The 24,826-nt window shown below is 42.5% G+C and overlaps 2 protein-coding genes across 12 annotated transcripts in view; both read left to right on the top strand.

Moving 5' to 3' along the window:
- LOC128344340 (histone-arginine methyltransferase CARM1-like) overlaps positions 1 to 12,661 on the top strand; it is a 124,364-nt gene extending 111,703 nt beyond the window's left edge. For 4 of the 10 annotated variants that reach the window (XM_053294268.1, XM_053294261.1, XM_053294260.1 and 1 more), the window contains 5 exons: positions 644 to 733; positions 4,226 to 4,363; positions 8,231 to 8,317; positions 9,495 to 9,584; positions 12,123 to 12,661. In XM_053294268.1, the coding sequence (XP_053150243.1) occupies positions 644 to 733; positions 4,226 to 4,363; positions 8,231 to 8,317; positions 9,495 to 9,584; positions 12,123 to 12,132 (415 nt within the window). In that variant the 3' untranslated portion in view covers positions 12,133 to 12,661. The remainder of the gene's footprint in view (positions 1 to 643; positions 734 to 4,225; positions 4,364 to 8,230; positions 8,318 to 9,494; positions 9,585 to 12,122) is intronic. The other 6 variants (XM_053294264.1, XM_053294262.1, XR_008315803.1 and 3 more) reach the window with 5 other exon arrangements.
- Positions 12,662 to 21,820: 9,159 nt separating this feature from the next.
- The window catches only part of PUM3 (pumilio RNA binding family member 3), a 48,666-nt gene continuing 45,660 nt past the window's right edge, over positions 21,821 to 24,826 (top strand). Inside the window, exons 1-2 of one of the 2 annotated variants that reach the window (XM_053294259.1) lie at positions 21,821 to 22,007; positions 24,600 to 24,691. In XM_053294259.1, coding sequence (XP_053150234.1) covers positions 24,610 to 24,691 — 82 coding nt within the window. In that variant the 5' untranslated portion in view covers positions 21,821 to 22,007; positions 24,600 to 24,609. Of the gene's footprint in view, positions 22,008 to 23,138; positions 23,277 to 24,599; positions 24,692 to 24,826 lie in introns of those variants that run through there. The other variant, XM_053294258.1, reaches the window with a different exon arrangement.

Here is a 24,826-nt window from a genome sequence, read left to right as displayed (position 1 = left end):
AACTACTAAGTTTCAGTAGGACTTCCGCTAGTAAATTTATTCAGTTTGTAAGCCACTGAGACTAAATAATCCTGCATAGGGGCAGGATGTAAGATTGTACTTCATGAAACAATTCTGCCTGTTTAAGTGCATTGTGGTCTGAGTTGAATTTAGGGAGTGATGTTCCCTGACTCTCCCTACCTCTGCTTTACTGCTGTAGTTCTGCTGATGTCAGTGAATTGCCCCCCGCCCTTCAAGTTACAGTCCTAATCATATTTACTAAGGCAGGAGTAGGCTACGTGTGGCTCTCCAGATGTTGCTGAACTACAACTCCCATCATTCCCAGCTGTAATAAATTGTGGCATAAATTGATGGGAATTGTCAAGCCATAAATTGCCTTCCCTTGTATTAGGGCTATATTTTACTGAGATCCTGATTAAGTTGACCCAAATCAATTGGGCAAATGTTTGAATAAATATGCTTGAGATTGTACTGCACAACTTTGATTGTAGATCCACTTTCTTGCATGCGAATCTGTTTGAATTTCTAGTAAATGTGTTAGGATTAAGATGCCAGTTTCTAAATTATCTATAACATTGTATGTAGTTTAATTTTTGGATCTTTAATACTACCTTGGCAACTTTTTTTTGTTTTGCTTCTGCAGAGTGGAAATCCCCTTTGTTTTCCAAATGATGCAGTCTGGACTAATCCATGGCTTGGCATTTTGGTTTGATGTGGCATTTGTTGGCTCGCTGTACGTATTCTCCCTTGCTCCCATCATTTTCTTTGAAATATCCACTTAACGGGGGGGACGGACCCTTTTTCATGAGGCCACATTCACATGCTTAGTTAAATCTTCATTTACTGATTACATGGAAGATTAAGCCAGATCCACACATTTGTTTTTGAGGTGTTTTTATGATGACAACCATATCTTTTTTGCATGAGGAGAGGCATTTCTTTGAAACAGACCACATGTGAAAATTCAGATTTTCATCAGTATAAATGCTAGAGTGTTTGAGCTTTTCATATGGAGGTTGACTCTGACAAATGTAAAAATGATGTCGTAAACTGTCACGTGTTACCTCAAAAACAATCCAAGCCTAACAGCTGGTCTAGACATTACATTACCCAGGGCACCGGCATCTTCATGATATGTTTCTCATTCCTTGCCATATGATTTAGTATTTTTATTTATTTTGTATTGTTTTTAATAATTTACATACCATCTCTCTCGGCAGGTAACTTAAAGTAGCTTACAAAAAGATCAAATTGGAATAATAAAATGGGCACCCACAAATAATTCAATTACATGAAAAAATTAAGTAGCAACATAATAGAACTGCTGCAACAAATCTTTACTAAATCAGCCAGACTTGAAACCCTCTATGAAAAGAAAGGTCTCAGTCAGATCTTTCTTTTCAAAGAAGGTTTAAAAAGAAGGTTAAAAGTGAGAGAGCCATACAGGCCTCCTGGAAGGACATTCCAAACGGTTGATGCCATCAAGAAAAGGCGCTTCTCCTAGTAGAAATCTCCCAGGAACTTTTTCAGGCAGTGACATTACCGTGGCTTTACTTTGGAAGGGTGGGGTAGCATTTAGGGATGTGCGAACTGGTTCGATGGTCCGGTGTTGAGCCAAACCACCCCCTGTTCGGCCCAACCCCAGACCAAACATTCCCCAAAGGTTTGGTGGTCCACGAGCCTTTAACTTAAGGACTTAAATTAAAAAACAACAACATTGTTTTACCTTTTGCAGCCTTCCGCAGGGTTCCTGGAGGTGGCAGGGGGTCCCCCCCTCCCCCACCGGCCTTCTACATGCCCCCCAGGAGAGGTTTGGGTGGTTTGCTAACATTTAAATTGTTCTTTATTTATTTTTACTGTTGCAGCCCTCCGCGGGGTTCCTGGAGGTGGCGGGGGGGTCCGGGGGTCCCCCTTCCCCTTCTTCATTACCCCCAAGAGCTGGTTTGGCTGGCTCTTTCAGCCACTCTTCTCCCGGCGGGGTGGCAGCAGCCATGTTAGAAGAAGCCTTGTCGCACCTGCTCAGTTGCCTCTGTGTGACCAGGCGAGAGGCTGATACTGCGATGCAATCATGCTCAGTCAGTGCTGGAGTGCTTCTTCCGTTCTGTGCAGAGAAGAGAAGGGCTGCATGGCCCCTAGTATGAGAACACATTAATTTGCCTGTCAGCCAGCTGCTGATTGAGCCAAGAGCATTGAGCAGGCATCCAGTGTGATCCAGCAAAGGGAGTCCCCACTGCCAGAAAAAAATGTTCTTTTTTTTAAAAAGTGCTGAAGTGACATTAATGCAAAGAAAATCCTAATAGGCTTTCCCTGATTTCCCTCTCTCTCACTTCGAGATGGCTGAGAGAGAGAGAGAGAGAGAGAGAGAGAGAGAGAGAGAGGTGTGTGACTTCAGATCCTGTGACTAACAAATGCAAAATCACTGCTGTGATGAATCTAGATTGCTGGTAGATGTTCTTTCCTTAAAAAAAGGAAAAATACAATGAAAAAGTTTGCTTTTGAAATAAGGCACTGAAGTTTCAGCCCTGAAGAGCAAGAAAAGTGAAAGAGCTTCAGAAAAGGGGTTCTGCTCGCTTTCTCTCTCTCTCTCTCCTCAGTAATTGCCTTTCTCGTGGGAGAAGCAATTTTAAGGATAAGTTGCAATGGAGGAAACAAAAACTTAGCAAGATTAAGGAGGTATTTTGCTGCTGTTTCTTTTGTTTAACTCTTAATGTCTGCTAATCCTGGTCATGAGAATGTTGTTCTGATTAACAACTCCCAAATCCTTTTGGTTCTGGTCCAGAATACCTCCTTAATATTGCTGGGTTTTTGTTTCCTCCATTGCAACTTATCCTGTGGCAGCAACAACAGCAGCAACTTCACTGGACCAGAAAGAAACAGCAGCAAAATATTCCCCAAAGAAGAAACTCAGATTTGGGGGCTCAGTGCTGAAGATTATCTTCTGAGACGGGTGCACAGGGAACAACAGCAACTTCGCTGGAGAAACCCGAAGGCAGCTGTGTCTTCTGCCACGCCGAAGTTAAACCGGCCGAACGAGCTGGAGGGGGTGATAACGGAGGCTGGCGGGGGGAGGTGGAAGCACCGCGGGACACACACACACCCCGCCGCACCATGGAACTCCCCCAAAGGGGAGGTTAAAAAAAATTTCTCTTCATAAAAAATAATAGAAAAAACCGCGAACCCCCCAAGGCGGGGGGGAGGGGTTTGAGGGGGTGCTGGACCGAACTGGCCCAGTCTGGTTCAAGTCCAGTCCGGACTCAAGCCGAACTGGGCCAGCTGGTACCGTGCACACCCCTAGTAGCATTCACATATTGGCCAGCTTTACCCTGAAGTCTGTGTGATATTTCAGAGAGCACTTCACACACGATTCGGGTTTTCCCCTCCATACTGGAACCTAACCCAATTTATGTCTGGGGTTAAAAAAAACTTTTTGTGTTGGACTATCCGTTATGCCCCAAACTCACAGTAAAGCCTTGTGGTAAAGCCTGCTGTCTGAAAAGCCTCCAGTTTGATGGCAAAATGTAGAGTCTTCTGAATGTATTTTCAGCTCCCAACTTAAAAGCACTCCAACATACCACCAGTTTCCTACAGTCCATGCAAAATAATGATACTTGCTTCCCACACAGTCCTTGTTTGACGAGCTGGAACAGATATGGTTGTATCATGTATGATACAATACATTTGTTAGTCTGTAAGGTGCCACACAAGACGCTGCTGTTTTTCTCACTACATTGTGGCCCTGATTTGCACAGTGAATATGGCAATACAGCTGGGGGATGAAAAATCTTGCTGGTAATTAATGATGAGCATATCATTTGGACCAGTCTAATTCTACATGTTTGAGGTGGATGAGTGTTGGATCCATCTTTAATGTTGATTTCTCTGTATGTTAATTTGCATGTGTTATGTCTTAATGAGGCAGCAAACATGGAGTGACAGCTCAGCAATGTAATGGCATGGTCGCTGAGGCCATGAATGCAGTTGTTCTCCTGGAGTTGCATTGACTTCAGTGGTGTGCCCCTTATAATTAGTCCTCTTAGGATCATTGTTTTGTTTAGTAGCTCTCTTTCTTTGAAGGGGCTGATGCTCTTTCATATCCTTGGATTCGACGTTGTCAGGGAGAAAACGTTGTCTTTCCCTTAGTTCTCCAAGAACAGCTAGAAAATAGCCCCCTGGCTTTTATCTTCACTTTCTGCTCTTGATGTTTGCATATTTATTTAATTTTAAGGGTAACAGTTTGGTTGTCAACTGCTCCAACAGAACCCCTCACACATTGGTATCAAGTACGCTGCCTTCTTCAAACTCCTCTCTTTGCCAAAGAAGGGGAAACTCTTTCAGGGAAAGTCCTTTTTGTAGCAAATAAACGGTAAGTGGCAAAATGTTGGCAGTGCTAAAAAGATTCACGCTTTAGGTTATTCAAAGTTTTTATAGCATTATGTGAGAGAAGACAATACTAAAGTTTATTATATAAAGCAATTGTAAATTGTGGGAAATAACAGAGACCGCAATATAAGACATACAGTTCTTTGCATCTGTATTTAAACCCACAGGCTAGCAATTTACCTCTTTGTTAAATTTATCAGGAAAGGATTTTAAAATTTGCTAGTTTAACATTTGTGCCAAGTGAATTTGCTTCAAAGATTTTTCTGCTGTTCGCATCTCTTTTAGCACTTAACCCTGCATGTGGCACAGCTACATTGATTTCATTGCAGAAAGTATAATTAAATGGGCAAGAGCAGCATTTCCTTTTCTTTGAAACAGTTTCAATTTAATGATTTTAGGGAGGTAATAAACATCCATTATAGTAGTTCATATATGTCCTTTATTCCAAAATTACTTACATCACTTGATTTCAGTCACTTAATATACAAGACAGATTGCGTGAGAGATTTGATTACCTCATTTTGCTGTCTAAATCCTTGGTGTTTTTCAGCTTTTGCTGTTGGTGCTTGCAGCAAGATTAGAAAATGCATGACAATTTTAAGTCTACTGTGCTTACATATCACTGGCATAAAAATCATTTCAAGATGGGTAGTGACATGGAGAACTCACCAAGGACTTCCTAAAACTTAGGTTTCCATGGTATTTCCCTCATGGTGTATCTGATGTGTGCAAATTCTATATGCATAAACATAAGGTGGAAGTGTGGTCTTTAATATAAAATAATAGGGATGTGCAAACAGGTTCGATGTTCGATACGTTCAACGTCAAACCTGTTCGGTTCGAAGGTTCGGGGTCAAACCGAACCATCCCGTTTGGTCTAACCCTGGACCGAACACCCCTAACTGTTCAGGGGTTTGTGGACCCCCTTACCCCCTTCGGGGGAGTTGTTTGAGGCGGGGGGTCCGCAGAGGTTCGCCCGCCTTGCAGCCCAAATTGGCCCATTCGGCCGGCTCTTTGGCCCTTCTCCCTCCGGTGCAGTGGCCATTTTGGAGGCCGCCTGTGCAATTGGCTTCTGCATGACCCAGGCCATGCAGAGGCCAATTGCGCAGGCGCTCTTACCTCCAAAATGGGCACTGCACCAGAGGGGGAAGGGCCAAAGAGCCGACTGAATGGGCCGGTTTGGGTTGCAAGGAAGGCTGGCAGGTGAACCTTTGTGGATCTCCCCCCCCCCATTGCCTCCAACAACTCCCCCAAAGGAGGTAAGGGGAATTTTTTTTAAGTCAATGAACACCCCCCCCCCGAACCGAGGGGTTCGTTTTTTTTTAAAGGGTGCCGAACCAAACTGGCTCAGTCTGGTTCGAGTCTGGTTTGGACTCGAACCGGGCCAGCCGGTTCCATGCACACTCCTACAAATTAAATCTGATTATTTATTTGAGTAATCTTAGAAAATCCATACTTTTTGCCACCACCTCTCCTCCACCTCCACCTCTCCTCCACCTCCACCTCAGGTGCTGAGTAGCACCTGTTCACAATTTACTTGTGCCAGAAGTTTCTCTGAACTCCATCAAACTGTCTTTCATATGTGCCCCTTAATTATTTATACTGGGATAATCTGTCACCTTGGATTAGTTCCTGTCGTCTTCAGTATTAGCAAAGTCAGCAGGAATAAACTTGGCCAATCAGGTTGTAACAGAAGATGTATCTGTCCAGCAGGAAAATGTACCATTATAGTAGAATTAAACACCCAGAAACATAACACATCAACAAACTCCATAGTGTATATACTGTTTGTTGCATTTACAGACATTGTTGGATTGTTACATGATTTCTAAAGTTCAACCCCTGGCTTTGACTGTGAAATTGTAACAGTTAAGCATCAGACTGGAGCTGTTGCTCCTTGCAATTCCAGAGGCCAGTCTAAAGGAAATTACCCACAGAAAACATAAAGGGCTCAGTATTTGATCCAAATTTCCTAGCCAGAGAGAACATATGAGAATCCAAAACTGGAATAAAGCTGTCCAAGGTGCAAAGAGCAAGGAAATAAGTAGTTATCTAAAAATCTGCTCACCAGCCTCTTCCTTACAGAAAGCTGCTGGGAAGCTGTGACCAGGGAAGACAGCATAGATCTGGGTCTTATTGCCAGGACAGTCTCAGCATGTAACAGTCTTGACTGGAAATTTTGTGCATAACTAATTTAGTTTAAAACGGATATGTTGCCTTTCTACTCAGAATGGGCACCCAAGGGAGCTTACAATGCGTGCGTTCATATGATCCGCCAGCAGGTAAATAGGAGGGCACCAGTCATTCCCAGAGAAGGCGCTTCTGGCAGGCTGTCTCACCCTGCCCACTGCCAGTTCCCAAATCTTCCACCTGACTTTCGCCTGACATTCTCCACCCAGCTTCAGATATTGATTACGAAAGTTGGGTGAAAGTCAGGTGGAGGACTCGGAAACTGGTGGAGGAGGCACTTCTCTGGGAACCACTGGTTCCCTCCTACTTACGTGCTGGCGGATTGTGTGAACTCGCCCAATGTAAGACATTAATATCATTTTCATTTTGATGTTGTGTTTAATGCATATGTGTCTGTAATTAGAAACAAAGCATTCTTATTCTCTCAAGTAAAATAGATTTATTTTGTTGGTCTAGATGTACTGTAGCTCATCCAAGTCAGGAGGTTCCTGATAAAACCATAAGTTCTAGTAATACAATCAAAAAGCTTCATTCATACCAACAGCAAGCACCCAAGAGTGTTCCAAGCTTTCTAGTTAAAAGCTTTTTTGTAAAAGTGTTATATTGCTCATAATACAATACCTGCCTTTTAACAGTAAAGAGTATCAATAACCTAGTGGATTAAGGGATGTGGCATTTTCCATCACCTGATGCCACAACCACTATTGTAATTCCACTGGTTTAAAAAAAAAAAACTGCCTCTGTAACAATATGATCCAACTGCCAAAATGTTCATTAAAGGCCAGGCATCTTGGCTTCCTCCCTATCTACAAATCTGTTTCTGAGGAAATACCCATATAGACTTACCTGATATCTTAGACAGAACAATGGTTTCAGAACTAGACAGTATTTCTGGTCTTTATTTGACTGAAACTAAATGGAAACAAAACCTCTTGAGGCTTTTCTTTTCAGATATATGTTTTCAGGATCATGGCTGTGCTAACAATGTAGGAATTGGTTATTTGCCTGCTGTATCCATTTTGTGAGCATGACAACCCTATGAAAAAGTCTAGTACACACATGAAGATGCATTTAGCTGTTTTCTCTCCCTCCACACCTGTTACTGTATGCATGATCTCTGTAATCACCCAGGAGAAGCATACAAAACCAGCCTTGGAATGGAAAGCTGCTCTTTTTTTAAAAAAACTCCCAGTTTGTTAGAAAATTAAGAGAGATAACAGATCTTCAGATCTCCTGCCTCACTGGAGCTTCATGCTGTCTTGAACATTTTGGCCATAGAGCCGCAGATTCTGCATATAGCAGCACACAGGGTCTAGGACTATTAAATTTTCCAGCCTGGTTACAGCACAGCAAGCATGCTGGAAGCACTCCCAGTTCTCACCTGCAATCCCATGCTAAATCACACATTTGGCAGGGAAGCTGTAATATAATGGAAAATGAGTATTGTGTATCACAGATCCCACACACATGAGTCCTGAAGTACATAAATGATAAAACTTCCATTGAAAACATACAATAGTTGAAGATATCAGTACGGGCAATATAACAGAACCCCTTTTATTTCACTTGCAAGCAATGTCTCTTTATCTCTACCTATATTCTATGTCTATAAAGCGATATACACTTTCGAGTGTGTGCATCTAAATGTCTAACTATTTAGCTTTTTTGATTGCCTGTCAAAGAGATGTACTACAACAGCTCATTCAAACTCAAAGAAAACTAGGCAAGCTTCGCAGGAAAAATCTGGGTAAATATATAAGACAGAACTTTGCCTGAGAGAATGAATTTTTGCCAAAGCTGTGTCCTGTTTGAAACTAGAAATTAGAGGCCAAGATAATTGAACAAGGAAATTCTACATGCACATTCTTTGTAGTCAATGGCAGTCAATGATTCCACTCTATGGGTCATTCCAGAAACTAGCGGGGGTGAGGGGTTCAAAGTAGTCTCCAACAGAGACACAGAAGCTGTGGGTGAAAAAGGAAATTAACTCAGTCCCAGGAAACATGCAGACGTGCCTTTATAACTCTCATTGGATTTCAGTCATTTATGTTATTTGTTATCATAATTGGAGAATGACCAGATCTTCACCAAAGTATGATTTTCACATTTTAAAAAATTATGAAATCAAACTTCCTATTACCTTAATATTCATTTTAAAAAGTTATCTCAGTACAGAAGGTATTTGAAACATATATACTCAAGATGTAAGATTTTATCTTGACTAAATAAATCTTTTGTAAATTTATCTTAAATGTATTTGTTGGGTCGAGAAATACAAAGATTGCTTACAAAAGTTCCACCAACACTGCATACCTGCAGCCACCCCTGAGTTTGATTTAAAATGGGCCTGGGGAAAAAAATTTTTTATTTCTGCAGTTTAGCCCTGTCACACTCCTCCCAAGGGCATAATTGGGAATAGGATGGAGCCCAACCTGCTGTGCCCCCTCACCTTACCTGGCAAAGGTTATCAACAAGGGCCTAGTGACTGAAAGCGTTTGTGATATGATACCGCTATCATGCCCTGTCACCCGGATGCTGTTGCAGCATGTGCAGCAACGTCTCAGGTGCCAGAAACCCTGGGAAATGAAGTCTTTCCCAGCCCTACCTGAAGATGCCAGGGATTGAACCTGGGACCTTCTGCATTCAAGCAGATGCTATAACTACTGAGCTATAGGCACATCTTCTAAGGGAATATCTTACAGCAGACGGTGCTCCCATCACCCATCCAAAAGCAACCCAAGGTGAACCCTGCACAGCAAAGGGGACAATTCATGCTCACCATTGCAAGACTGGCTCTCCACCAGCCAATCAGCTGTGCAAACTAGTTTCAGTTTTAATTATGTTTAACATATAAGTAAGACCAAATGTGAGTTATTATGGACATAACTGTAAATTTGTAACTATCTTTCTTCTCTATGATACAGGCAGAGTTATGACATCCAGATTGTTGCTGTAGTGGATGAGACAGGCTTCAAATCAGGCAATGTCCTTGATTTAAAGAATCCATTTTTTAGGTAAGAAACACTCATAATTTAGATTAAGAGTCTTAGTTCACTCTTAACTTACTGAACTGTCAAATTTAGCTAAAGAAATCGCTTTAGGGAAGAAGTACCTTCAGGGTGGGCCAAATTAGTTGTCTAACTCCCCCTACCTCTTCAGAACACTCAGTTTTTCATGCCTGTTTGCAGACTCAATCTGCTTCTACACCGCTGTCATTTTTCCAGCTTCATTGGGGCTTTTTTCCCTTTGCTGTCATCTCAGCCAAACAGCAGGTGAGTGTGATGACATCGCAGAACTACAGAGCAAATTAAATTTGGCTTCTTGATGACATCACTGAGGGCAAACAAAGCCACATTGTCCTCACTGTGATGACCCAATTCATTTACACTTTCCAAGGGTCAGTGGAGCATTTCATGCTGTAATCTATACTAGTCAAAGCCAGAGAAGAATTTGGGACCTCGAATGCTCACCTCTCTTTGAGGCTCCTTCTTTCTGGGCCTGAGCCCGGCAACATCTCCAGAAAGTGGGTGGCAGAATAGAACATCTCGGTCAGGGTGGCAGAATTTCTGTGTCCACACACACCCCTATTTGAACAAGCTGGATGTTTCCCAAATGAGGCTTTTAGGACTCCCAAAGCAGTCAGTTGCAGTTTATTTCTGTCATATGATTCTTTCCCCAAACACTTTTGTGCCCTTTCAAGTTCCCCACCCACAGACAAAAATGGACAACACTTTTCAAGTGGTTGAAAAATTTTGTGAAACTCACCCCCTCCAATCCAGCTGTGCATAGCAAAAACCAGTACAATATACTGGTATGAACACTAAAATGATATACAGTTATCCCTCACCAACGGCGGTTTCCCCAATCATGGTTTTGAGTATCCACAACTGGGAAATTGTGACCAGTCTGCCAACCGCAACCCAAGTATCCGCAGTTTGGCAGGATTTTGTGTGATTTGCACGGGGGGGGGAGATTCTGCCATTTTGGGGGGTTCAGAGGTTCAGTCCACTCATTCTTCTTGCTGACCCTGCCAACTCCTCACAATTTAAAGTGATTTTGAGTGGTTGGGGTGTGTGTTCAAAAGTACCTTTGAGCGATTTTTGTGGGTTCAAAATTTTCCAGAGGTTCCATTTGCTCACTCCTCTTGCTTATTCTTGGTGATTTTAAGGGATTCCAGGTGATTTTTGACATTTTGTTTGTTCTTTTTTCTTTGATTTTTCTGTCTTTTTGCGACTGTAGTTCTCCTAACCCCTGATTCCCATTGATTTCAATTGCTCACCAACAATTTCTTCAACAATTTCAACAAATTCAACAATTTCTTGCAAAAGATGCTGTATATCTCTTTGATATGATAGAAGCATCGGTTCCTACCCACCCCCAAACCCCACCCCTGTTTTACAAAGGGAAAGTCCAGCACTTCATAAAGAAGAAAACAAATACAGATGTATAGAAATAGATATAGAATCAGTTGCAATACAATAAAAAACATATTTCACCAGTAAAAGAAGCTATGCCTTAGAAATGCTATATTGAGAAAAAGGGGTAGTACAATCTTAGAAATCATGTTTCTTTTCTCTAATAAATTATAAAATACTGCCAAATCTTGTTACTCTTTCTGTTGCTATTTGCTGTACACAAGATAAACCTTTTGTTCTGCTTTATGCACAGATGTAAGCCTACAGATGAAAGAATAGATGAGATGAAAGATTTAGAAGTAGCATCAAGCACTGCTGACTGAACGGAGTCTGGCATATTGAAGGGAGATTAGATATTAGGGGCAAAACAGGGGGGAAACAGAGGTCACAGAATCTTTCTCTAGCATTCCCTGTATTAATTCAGCCAGAATGTGTGTCAAAACAGACTAGAATGATGGCAAGACCTGAATATCAACCAAATCATTTTACAACATAATTTGCTGAATTCTGCAAGCTACTCTTGAGAATGAAGTGCAAGTTTCAGAGAATGAAGTGCAAGTTTCCGTGTTTGGAATGTGGTGACAGGAGAGATGTAGCCCTTTGAACTTGCTTGCGGGAGGGTGCCACTCTTGCCTCCAACTGTAACCAGTGGCAGTAGGAAAGTCATGTTGGTTTTAATAATGATGCAAGTCTCCTCTAAAATGGAGGTGGAGACGCACTATATATACACAGGATGATGCAAGGCTAAGGGCTGCAGAATTATGCGAGGGGGCAGTAGGTACAAAATTTGGGCCTTTCTCAGACTGCCACAGTGTCTGTGCTGGATAGTGGACAGTTGGAAACACCTAGCCACATTTGATGCTATTGCATCAGTAGATATCAAAGTTAATGGTGTGGACTCTGTCAGTGAATTAGACTTTTTAAATACAACCATTTACATTCATCATCTAACAGCGTTCTGCAACTTAAAAGCAGGCACATTTTCCCATCTACAGAAATTGGTGCAGCAAAAGGTATTATTTCTTTTTTTACCCAAAGAATATAGAAATGTTTCTGCTGCAATATTCTGTACAGTTACCGCTATAAAAAGACTTCACATATATTACAATTTATATTCTTTCAATGTTTTGTCCATAGGTATGCTTAGGCTATAATGATATATACCTGCAGGAAGAAAATCCAGAATTATAACCAAACCAAGTAGCCTGTGAGGTTGAAAGTGTGAATACTGAACATGCTGCTGCTCCTGTGAAATTTATCTGTACATATCTGAAAGGAAGTATTTTATGCACATTGCATAATAAGGACATATTTGTGCAGTTCCTTCCCCTTTTTCAAACTAGCATCCCAATCTTAAACATGCCTGTCTGGAAATATTTCCCGCTGTGTCCAATGGTGCTTACTTGGTAAGCACATTTACTTCAACTGAAATCAGTGGGTGTAAATAAATGTGTGCAGGATTGGAGTGTTAGAAGATTTGAAATACTGTGTTGTTTAAATTGATCAAGTAGCATTATAATACCATATGGGCAGAGGACTGCTTTTTGTTGGACTTTCCAAGGTAGATGCTCCTTGGATTTTTTTTTCTCTTCAAGAAATATTCTTAACAAAACCTACCTCATGTTTCTATACATATATAGGATGTATTGAATAAAGTGAATAGTACTCTGAGCTCATACTTAACTCTGTCTCAGTATCTACAAGATATATTTAAATACCTGGAGCTTATTCTCAGCTCGCCAGTATTAAATAGTTACTGTCACATGGCAAGGTGGCTCATAGACAGGATTGCTGAACCTAGCCCCCCCTCCTCCAGCTGCCCAGCTGTTTTTTGGACTACAGCTCCCATAATCCCCAGCTACAGTGGCCAATAGCCATGAATTATGGGAATTGTAAGCCAACATCTGCAGGAGAGCTGAAGTTGAGCAGCCTTGCTCTAAGACAGGGCTGTACAACTTTGGCCCTCCAGCTGTTGTTGGACTACAGCTCCCATCCTCCCCAGCTACAGTGGCCATCAGGAATAATGGGAGTAGGGTGGCCAACTGTCCCGTACTGTGCAGGATGTCCTGACTTTCAGCGGGGAAATGCTCATCTGCCTCATTTGGAGGAAGGTGGGGCCGAGGAAGGGAGTCCTTTGTCTGCCTTCTCTCCAGCTCCATCCACCCTCCTGCAGTCAGTCAGTGGCAGCCGCAACAGTGAGTTCTTGGGTGCCTTTCTTTTAGCAGCAGTGTGCCTGTCGCCAGTGCACCCGCCCCAGCCAGCCCTGCCCCAGAGAGCAGCCATTCCTTTCCCATAGGCGGGAGAGCTCTTGCCACCATCCTGCTCCACTGCCTCTCAGAGGTGGCTTTACAAACCATTTTTTAAAAAGACAATCCCCACCCCTAGGTGGCCATGCCCCCCGGCCCCCTCGGACTAGGTGGCCATGCCCCCGCCCCACTAGTCCCCCTCGGAGTCCCTGTCCCAGTTCCAGCCAACACAATGTTGGCAACCCTAGATAGGAGTTGCATAGCTGGTGGGCCAAAGTCTAAGCTCCTCCCCTGACTGCTGTCTCCAACTTATGTCATTTAATGGCTGGAAAACAACCAGTCCTGGACCGTTCAAGTCAATTGACAAGTCTGCCTTCCCAGACCCATTCAATAAATGTTGTTAAGAACAACAGCAGCAGAATAATTTCTCTGCATGCATATTTCTGTATATTTCATACATTCTGTAGATAGGACAGTTGCAATTGTACATTTAATCTTTCCAATAAAATTTAAATATAAAACATAGTCTCTGTTTCTTAGTGGGATTATTGTGGAAAGTGTAATGTGACAATCACGACAGTCATAATCCCCATTCCCACCCAGTCCCCCCAAGTGGGACTTCCAGTACTTTTTATCCATGTTTCCACTTTGTCATTTTAATTGTTTACATGAAAAGGGCAACAAATATCTCTCCTGGCAAATGGGGATGTGAGCTTCAGTATTGAGCCCTGACTGTTGGATGCTGTAGAATAATTCTGCCAGTGATCATTTACAGCAGCACTCTGTGACACACAAAGAAGTACACAAAGGATGAACAATGAATTGGCTGGGAGAAAGGAAGCTCAACAGTCTTCCTGCTCTTGTAAAGGACTGTGCTATTTGATCCCCAGCTTCCAGCAGCTGTCCTGAAGTGAAAAAGCAGTGCTTAGCATGGTTTTCAGCCTGCTGGGAAGTGAATATATTTGCATTCCTTGAGTTACCAGCTAACAGCCAGATTGGGGACGAATCAAAACCACCAACTGCTCTTTAGTGGCAGATGGGGGAGTAAGGGGAGAAAGTTGCTCATTGCTGCTGGAACAAATGTTAATTAATCATCTGTCAAACCAAAGCCAGTGTTATGTCTTCCAAATCACTATTAGAAGCTCGTTATATCATTCCGGGAGTGCTGCATAGTGCAACGGCATGCTTTTTCTGTCGATGTACCTGGACACTGAAAAGTCAGAATTTCTGACTGCTGATATAGTCCCTCTCTGAGCAGCCACTTAAACAAGTGCATCTACCTGCTGATCAGGTGGTCAGTGCAATTAGTTTTGACTGCTGGTCATCTGTATAGGAAAGAGGGAGACACCATTTCCTGGGCACTGTGTTGTCCTGATTGCAACTGCATCACAGCTCTGAGACCTGGATGTGGAGATCCATGTTTGGGAAACTTGCATGCATGGTTCCTGATTCTCATGCAGAAGTCTTGTGGATATATATAGACCCCACTTGCTGTATCAAAGTACAAGTCTTCCTATCAAATATTTTAGAGTCCTTGTAACTCACATTTAAGATTGTTTGGACCTGCTAATAAAGGCCTGGGACACACAATGCTTCCCTACTGCACTGTACCAGGGCAATACTGCTAATCATAATGCTTTGCATTGAGGAGTTAAGTTTGTAGCAGATGTTTCTGATGGAATCAGCCACAAGCTTTGTAGACTATAGTAGTAATACATAGGAACATCATAAGAGCTCTCTGGATCAAAGCAAGGGTCCATCCATCTAATCCAGTATCATGTTTCCAGCAGTGCCAGATGCTTCTGGGAAGACAACGGGAAGATATGAAGGCATAGTTCATGCCTTCCCCTCCTTTTTTTACCTTCTTTCTCCTGCTTCCAATGTCTCTTCAACGTGACGATGTTCACATCCAGAGTGGACAGGATGAGGATGAAATTTTTCCTGCATCCAGCAACTCATGCAATTTATAACTATTACTTGACTAGTCTACAAAATAGAGTTCTGCATAAATGCAATAATGCTTGAAATAATCAGGGATACCATCCCCAAAGATGCAGGTGGGAAATTGTCCATCCCACTTATAAAATAAAAACGTGAATTGAAATGCCAGCTTCTCTTTTGGAAAGAGAAACAAGAGGCAAGGAGTTGGCCGATGCTTTTGTATTTCCTTCATTTGGGTTTTGTTTTTTTTTAATCCATGAAAATTCTTAAAGCGTTTTAGTTAAGATTGAAATAGCCTCTTTAGAACTCTAGATTTTGCTACAAGCACAGTAGCATCTGGATGTGTTCAAGGTGCCCTTTAAAGAACTGCCTTTGGCATTCACTCAAGCCATCAAAGACATTAATCTCAAAAGAGAATTAACTGAAAATAAGCAGCAAATAATGAAAATAAGCAACAGATAATGAAAATACGCAGCAAATAATGGCAGGTATCCAAGAGCATTGGGCATTAATAAGTCTGCACTATGTTGTTTTTAAACAAGTATTATAAGCATTGCGCTTATTGCAGCAGCTGTAGCAAAAAAGAAATGTGAGGAGCATGTAATTGTCTTCTCACATCAGCGTGACTTTTTGGAGCCCTTGAAATGCTCCTCTAGTCATATGAGAGCTGCTGTGTGGCTGGGGTAACATTTAAATGACCTAACCCCCTGGGTCTTTCTCTTCGGTAGAGTGCCTATTCAGTTGTTAGAACCTGCGTTATTGAACTGGGTCATTTTAATTTTGCCCCAGCAGCAAGAAAACAATTCCGTGGCAAAGTGGCTCCCAGGCATCAATGGTAACATTTGAAGGGCCTCCTTGGTAGACCAGGTTCCCATATGTCCGTGACTGGCTGACTCAGATGGCCACTTTAATATGCTAGAAAGTGATAAACAGCTGGGGGGAAATGCCCCTTTTTTTCATTAGCTTTCTAGAGTCTGCAGTGAATTGCAAATTAAGCATGAAATGGAACACCTCAGTTTAATCACCACACCAAGGGACAAAAATGTATGAATGATTTACATTTACACCTAAAAGACAGACTTTGCAGATCCATTACAGGTTGAGTATCCCTAATCTGGAATGCTCCAAAATCTGGAAACCACCATGGCGTGCACACACAGCACTGACAAAACATTATTTTCACATGAAATCTGAATTTCATCTCCACCTAAAATGCCATGTTTGAGTCTAACATAACCAGCAATATTATTGTATTGAAAATTTTCTCACAGTTAATTTTCATTACATTTACAGCTATCTGTAGTTATCATAAATACAATGCTTATTCGTTTTTATGCTTTAAATAAAACCTAAAATAATAAAATACAGTGTACAGTAACCTTTCGTGTTTAGACTTGGATCCCATGCCCAAGATATCTCATTACAGTATGTGAATATTCCAAAATTCAGAAAAGTCAAACCCAGAACACTTCTGGTCCCAAGCAGTTTGGATAAGGGATACTCAACTTGTAAAAAGTGAAAGCATCTTCAGGGCAATCTTGTCAAATTTTGCAGAATATGAGTATTAAGGGCTCACATTTCCTGATGTGATTCATGAAACAAACAACCCAACCAGGAAGGCTGGGTCTGATATAGCTAGGCCTACCTTGTCTGAGGTAGAAGTGTGACAAAACAGAGCCTTGGCTGGTTTGGCTGTTAACACAGAGATTGGTTTGTTTGTTTGTTTGTTTGTTTGTTTGTTTTTAAGTACCACATGTAATGAGGAATTGCATATAATCACAGCAAAGTGAGTAATCCATTAATCCTCTCCCCCCCCCCCATTGTTAAAAACACTGTGGAAGGACAATTTTGGAAGCTTAAAAATGGAATCTCTGAGTTTATTTAAACATTATTTACTAAGAAATTAAGGATCTTAATGGTTGTCTTTAGCTGTTAAAAAGTCATTTTTAGGGCTGAAAGGGCAGTTTTAGAAGGCAGTAACTAACCATGAGAGAGTTATTTTTGCTCATGAAGAATATAACTGATGTCTTATTTCCTAACCATGAAAGAATATATTTTTAAAGATTTCCTATGTAAACACTTTTGTTGTAGAAAACAGCACCCTGTGCTGGGAAAATGTTTTTTTTTTAAACAGAAACAGTGACAAGAATCCAAAGAGTTGCTTTAGGCACTCCCAAGGACTTAGGGACACCCAGTAGGATTTCTGACCTAGTTTTTCTCTAGGAACTCCCATGTTGTATCACAAACTGGTTTTGAATCTTCCTTAACTCTATTTGGCACGGGAACAAAAGTCCAAAGTCCCTTTGAGTACTTGGAACTAGCTGTGCAGTTATTTGGATGCTGATTAGTTTCTAAAAGGGCTGTGCCCTCTACAAGAGGGAGAAATGTGATATCACAAATACACCAGCCAAAATCTAGATCTAGGCTGGAAATTCTCAAAGGAGAACCTTTGGCTGAATCATGGGCGGGATTGAGCTGCAAAAGGGGAGCAATCTCCTACTCCATTTTGGGTGGTGAAACTGAGTGGTCTGGCATGGTATCCCTCCTTGGCATCTGTCATTTGTTTCTCCACCAAGCCTCCTCTCCAGAGCCATGCTGCAAGATTGTGTCATGTTGCTCTGTTCGGAGTTTTGTTTGTTGCAGATGGGTTTTGCCTTCTACCTACCTCAATTCTTTTCCCTTACGTGAAAATTTACCAAAAATCCCCCACTTCTGTAGCCTTTGAATAGAGCTACAAAATGGGGGGAGGGATTTCAAGCTAGTTCTGCCAATATCCACCTTCATGATGTTGAACTTCCTTTCTTTAGAAGTCCACCTGCTGCAATGTTTCTTTCCCCCTTTCACCTAATTTTTCTGCATTCCAAACCCTGTTTTCTTTGAGGTCTCTGTAACTCTTCTTGTTACATAAGATTATTAAGATTATCAAATCTTAGGTCCCATCAGTACTTTCATTTTTTTACTATCCTTCATGCTCCTCAGGGCTGGCCCAAAGTGCCTGAGGCAAAGTTTGGCTCTTCAGACAAAGTTTGACTTTGGCACCCTCCAGCTGAGAAGTGCAGAGTCCTGACTTTAACTTGAGCTGCTCAGGTTGCTTATTCGCTGGGTTGAATGGGTGGGGTGGGGGAGAAGGAACGCAAGCCAGAAATCATCTAGGAGGCAGGACCCATCTTCTCAACTTCCACCCAGGGAGCTGCAGCACTCCCCAAGAACTGGTGCCCTAGATGACCACCTAGGTCTGCCTAGTGGACAGACTGGCCCTGGTGCACCTTAACATTCTTCACAAAGCCAATAATCTTTCACTGCCTAACATTTAATTCCTTGCAAACGAAAGTAGACTTCAAATGAAAGATATATAATAATGATAATGATGATGATTTATTAATTACTACTACTACCACTACATTTATATACTGCCCCATCCAAACGGCTCTGGGCGATGCTCACACCTAACTTGCAAAAGCACCCAGCAAGCACCATCCCCTCTCAAGTTCCTCAATTCATTCCCCAGCTGCAAGGAGTGAAGGATCTCACAATGAGCTGCAGAGGCACAATTGGTACAAATGTACTGGATAACATTCACTAGAAGTTGCTTTTGCTGCAGATCGTGTTGGTAATGGTTCTGAGTGTAAATTTCATCGGGGAGAAACTTTAACAACGTGAAAATGGAGACCACGTGTGTAATGTTGGTGGCTTTATTGTATGGAAGTGATGTGCTCATGGACTTTTCCAATTGGCAATATATTCCAACTTCAGCACAGATTACAACAATGAATAAAACGAGAAATCTACATTACCTACAAGGATGTTGTGTAACATTCTTACCACCATCTGCTGGCAACCTGCATGAACTGCGCACCCCACCCATCCCCCACCCCCGCTGCAAAGTTATAACAAAAGTAGTTTGAGAAAGCAGTTTGTTCATGGGCTGCTGCAGATTGTCAGCAGATGGCACTAAAAATATTATGCAACACCTTGTATATTGTGTGGATTTCTCATTTCATTATCACAGTAATTTGCACTGAAGTCTGGAGGAGCCCCATGACACCTGAAGTGAAATAATAGTTTTGAGGCCTGATAATTATGTATGGTTGAGATGCTAGTGCCATCTGGTGCCAAAAAAGGTATTCCTTGTTGAAAATAAAATCACTGAAGCTTGAGCTTTGGGTAGGAGAAATTATACATGTTTTAGTAATCCCACTTTTAGTACTATTCCCTTTCACATGTAATCCAGCTTGTTCAAACCAGCATAATTAAAAGGATAATAACATGCTATTTGTTTATATAGACATGCCGCTTATGTTGGCCACCACCAAAGAAAACATGGACTCTTTTGTTGCCACTACCCCACTAACCCACTGGTGTGTCAGCTGGATGATGATGTGATGCTTTTCCTATGAGGGGGGAAATCAAGTTTGGCTCTTCCTGTGAGGGATTTTTATTAAAACTAAAAATTGTCCTGCAAACACTTCCAGTCCTAGAAGAAGATAAACAAACTGTGCAATATTATTACTTCCATATTATATATTGGGAGGGAGGGGTTGGAGAAAGAAGGCTGACCGATATTATACCCATATTCAGAGTTGTAGGCAGGAGTCTGATAAATGCCTCCTGCCACGGCCAGCTTAAGTGCCATGCCTCTTATGTTCCCTGATGCCAGTGGCATTGAGGGCCTGGGCCAGCTCCACCTCTCTCCCATACTGCCTTCCCCCTTTCCTGGCTGTTTAGTTTCTGGGCATGCTTTCCCCAACATCCATCCCAGCAGGTAAGCAGGTGTGAGAAGGGGAAGGCATTGTGGAGCTGGTTTAAGCCAGACCACGTCTACCCCATTTCCCTTACATGTCACCAAACCCCAGCAATGGGGTTTTCAAACTCTGCCCCAGTACACTCATTAGTTAAGCGGGTGGATGGGGGGCATTTGTAGCATGGAGCAGTGGCTTGGCTTCTGTCTCGCCACTTTGCTGGCTGGTTGGTTCTCTCCTTCCCCTGCACCTCCTGTGTGGGGGGTAAAGAGGAAATTTTCCAGGTAGCCAAGCAGCAAGACAGAAGCCAGGTAGCCACTCCATGCTAAAAGCACCTCTCACACTGTGGCCACTGAGGTATGCAGACAGGAGAAGGGGAAGGCAGTGGATTTTTAGCATTTTTAGCATGGAGCAGTGGCTTGGCTTCTGTCTCGCCACTTTGCTGGCTGGATGGTTCTCTCCTTCCCCTGCACCTCCTGTGTGGGGGGCAAAGAGGAAATCTTCCAGGTAGCCAAGCAGCAAGACAGAAGCCAGGTAGCCACTCCATGCTAAAAGCACCTCTCACACTGTGGCCACTGAGGTATGCAGACAGGAGAAGGGGAAGGCAGTGGGTGGCATGGCATCGTGGTAGGCAGGTGAGGCAATGCCTTCAGGCCATGGGAGCGGGGCAAGAAATTCACACTCACTGCCCCATACTGCAGGCGCTGCCTGAGACTGTCATCTCATCTTGCCTCATTAGCAAGACCCAACCCTGAATAGGCATAATCTCACATTTGCAATCTGATATTGTTTTAATGCAAACCACCCTGAGCCATTTTTGGAAGGGTGGTATAGAAAACAAACAAATAAAATAATATTTGCTGATGGTAATGGCGGTTAAAACCACCTTGTCTTAGGATCTCTGCTTTTCAGATGGAGGCTGAGATAGGGAGACTGTGGCTTACAACAACTCTTTAAAATAGGGCTCCCCAGTCTTGAGTCCCCCGTGTTGCTGGATTACAGCTCCCATCACCCACAGGCCACTGTGCCTGAGGATGATGGGAATTGTAGTACAATATCTCAGCAATGAAGTTTGGTATCCCTGCTCTAACAAAGGTTTTAAGAGCATCTGGTGAACTATAATGTCACATAGACACACCTCTGTTTCAGTCCTGCACAATTATACACAAGCGATCAAAATGTAGAAAGATAGCGAAAAAATAGAAAATAGGATATATAGATACTTCAAGTGAATTCATTCACAGGGTTGTTGTGTGGATAAAAATAAGCATGTACTGCATCTGATCACCTGGGAGGAAGAGTGGGATATAAATGTAATAAAATAAATAAATTTATTTCATGAATACTATCCATGTGTCCAAATCACCAGAAATCATATGTCACGTTGAAATTAGTGCAGCAAAAAAAAAAAAAAAGACACCCCCCCCCCAAACCACGCCTCAAGTTGCCTCAAAGGTAAACCTAGCTCAGTTGCTACATCTCACATCTCCTGTAACGTCCCTCCATCGCATGCAGACAGGCTTGTGCTTTTACCACTCTTAACACCGTAAAACAGAGGTGCCCAATGACACCGGAAGCTACCGGTGCGTGTGCTACTCTGTATGTTCTCCCCACCTCTCTCTCTATGGATGAGGGGTGCTGAAGTCTCAACAAAACAGCAAAAGCTCCGTCTACCAAGACCGGTGAGGGCCAGCCGAGTACCCCTGAAAGCAGAAAAATAGACTAGAGAGCGAGATACAGCCTTCACTTCCGGCTTCCATTTGAACACAACCCCTTGAGGGGCAGGGACTAAATGCAGAGCCGGGCAGCCGCTCTACTCTCAAATCTCTTTGGTGCCCTGTTCTTTCTCTGGCCATTGGTTGCTTCGTATTGTTCAACTGGAAACCGGAAGTATACGATCAGTTGTGTTGAGCTGATGCGGGGCGGGGGGGTTTTGCTCACCACATAATTACTTTCGTATGTCTGTGGCCTTTCAGGTCTGACTTACGGTAGCTCACTTTACTACGCTGTCGCGGCCTCGAGCTTCCCGTCGACTCTTCCGGAAGCAGTCGTAAAGCGAGAAGAGAAGCGCACGTGTGCGAGGCTGCTGCTGCGGGGTAAGTTTTCCTGAGAAGAGGGAGGCGTGCGTGGGGCTGAGCCTTGAGCCTGGTTCTTAATGGCAGGGAATTGCTGAAAGCCGCCTACTAGCTTGGAGCCCCCAAACCTGGGCTGCGTTTCCCACGTTTGTGAAACTCTCACCTGCGTCTCTTGACCGGTCCAAGGCAAAGTCTGCCGCTGGCTCTCAAGGGCGGCCCCTTCATGCGGAAGCGTCCCCCTTTGGGGATGTCCGCCCTCAGCCCTACTCCCCCGCCCAGTGTCTCGTATCCTTGTCGAGTTCTGGCCGATTCCCAGGAGACGCGGTTTTGTTCTTAGAAAGAATGGCTCCTGCAGCGAGCACGCGATTGTTGTTGTTTTGTTAACTGTCTAATGGAAACTGTTAGCAACGACAGCTGCGCCTCTCTGCAAGAGATCTCTTGCCCGTTTAAGCTGCTTTACTGTTGCAAACTGTACATTACCAGAAATAATATATCAGCAAGGCAAATTAGCAAGAAGTTAAGCATAGCCAAATCAGCTGCTTATTTGTATTTACTATATTAACCCTGTTATCATTTCTTAAAATATCTCTAGAAATATATCTAGCCTTGGAATATAAGCAGTTTTTAGAGACTGGGGTGAATGTGAGGACCTCCAGTGTTTTCTTGGCTCTGTATCCCAACTGCTAACTTTGGCTAAGTATTTTATCACTTCATAGCCACAGTTCCCTGAGCGCCTTTTGCTTCATGTGATGCTTTGTACAAGCACAGTCTTACCTTTGTTCTGTTGAGGGTGAAAAAACAAAGAGAGAAAGCCTGTCACTAGAAATACATTAGGTCATATCAATACTTCTTGCCACAGATAAATACATCACACAGAAGGTGACATCCTGAGTACCACAGCATGTGTGCAAAGAGGGTCTCCTGGGACATAACTGTGTGCAACTCCCCCAGTCTCTCTCCGTGTATGCTGTTGTGCAGGCAAAGTGTTCCTGTGCTGCCTACACTCCGGAAGTGACCAAGAGAGGGAAGATGGTTGTTGGGCAGTGTCCCTAAACAAGAGTTTTTCTTTAAAATGTGTTGAGCCTAATAAATAACATTAAGAGTATGCCTTATAGGTTGTCTCTCCTATTGGTTTTGCTTTAGCTCCACAATCATGACTAAAATTGGCTTCTGCATTTTCTTCTCCGCTCTCTGCCAAAACCTACCCAAAGTCTTGCATCTCTGCATGTGTGTGCTGGAGTAAAGGCTGGAAAGTGACGAGTTTCCTAGCCTGTTGATGCAGTTGACTTTGTAAGACTTAACTAAAAAATGCTATATATCTTTTTCTTCAGATGTAATTATCTAAGGGTGACCAATAACAATTCTGTATCTTGTTCATTCTTGTAGTAGCCCTGCTTTGCTTCGATCTCTGAGCTTCGGAGGTTATATGGCTTGACTAGTGTTGAAGAGCCAGTGGCTTAGGCTTGCCTATAGCAAATTATCTTCTCTAAGCAACCAAATAGAAAAGCTTTTTGTCAGAAAAAGCGTGTGGCTCTTTCAGGCTAGTAAATGTGGTACATATAGCAGGCAGGCTAATAAAGATGTTTGTAGCATAATAGCATTTATAGATTTGGTTACAAGGCTGCAAGATACTTCTTGTGGGTGGAAAAGGCATATATCTTCTTGGCTCCTAAGTCATGAAGATTAGAGAGACATATGCAGTCACCATTGCACAAGGGGTGTGTAGTGTGCATTGATAGTGTGAAAATCCACAAACTATCATTGATCTAACAGGTCATCCCATGAAACTGATGGCCATGAAATTTAGGACTGACCAAAGGAAATACTTTTTCACACAATACATAATCTGTGGAATTCTCTGCCACGGGATAGGGTGATGGCCACTAGCTTGGATGGCTTTAAGAAGGGTTTAGATACCTGCATTGAGAACAGGTATATCAGGGGCTACTAGCCTCGGAGGCAAGATGCCTCTGAATACCAGTTGCAGGGGAGCAACAACAAGAGAGAGGACATGTCTTCACCTCATTCCTGTGGGCGTCTCAGAGACATCTGGTGGGCCACTGAGACACCCACAGGATACTGGACTAGATAGGATCCAGCAGGGCTGTTCTTGTGCTTTTAAAAAGATTGAAAGTATGGGATATATTGTCTATCAATCTGTTGGAGTGGTAATATAACATATATTTCAAAACAACAAATATGTCATAGTATGAAAATACATTCCCACCCCACATTTTTTTGTTCTCCTCTCCCACCCCGTACTTTTGAAATTCCTATTAGAGGTATGTTTTGTTCTCTACCATTTTTGTCAAGATATAATGTGGCATGCCTTTTTTTCTATATCACTTTCCATCTAATATTTCTGTTTTCTTTTTAAGTTGCTTTGTCACATTGTTCCAATATTTCTGGATTTATTGATCATTTTACATGGGTTGGTTTTTTAAAGAGAAAAACTTAACAATTCACAGCTTATCACTTCTCTTTTGGTAGCTGACAAATCCTTGCAACCTGTAGGTACTAAAAAAATTAAACCTAAACTTAGATTTATAAAATGAACTGCCTTTGGAGGGGGCAGTGTCACAAGCAGTAATTGTTCTTTTCTGTGATTTTCAGAAGTATCCTTATGGAAGCCAAAGGTAAAAGGAAATTTATAAGCAAAGGTGGAAAAGCAGGACCCAGCAAAAAGAATTTTGCAAGGAATAATGGTAAGACTAAAATACTATAGTATATATTTCCTAACTTGGCATAGAAAGATTGAGAATGTGTAATACTAGGGAGCAAGAGGTTGCTGGTTCGAATCCCCGCTGGTATGTTTTCCAGATTATGGGAAACACCCATAT

This window comes from Hemicordylus capensis, chromosome 2, assembly GCF_027244095.1.
Source record: "Hemicordylus capensis ecotype Gifberg chromosome 2, rHemCap1.1.pri, whole genome shotgun sequence".
Taxonomy (NCBI): Eukaryota; Metazoa; Chordata; class Lepidosauria; order Squamata; family Cordylidae; genus Hemicordylus; species Hemicordylus capensis.
This window is presented reverse-complemented; position numbering and strand designations above follow the sequence as displayed.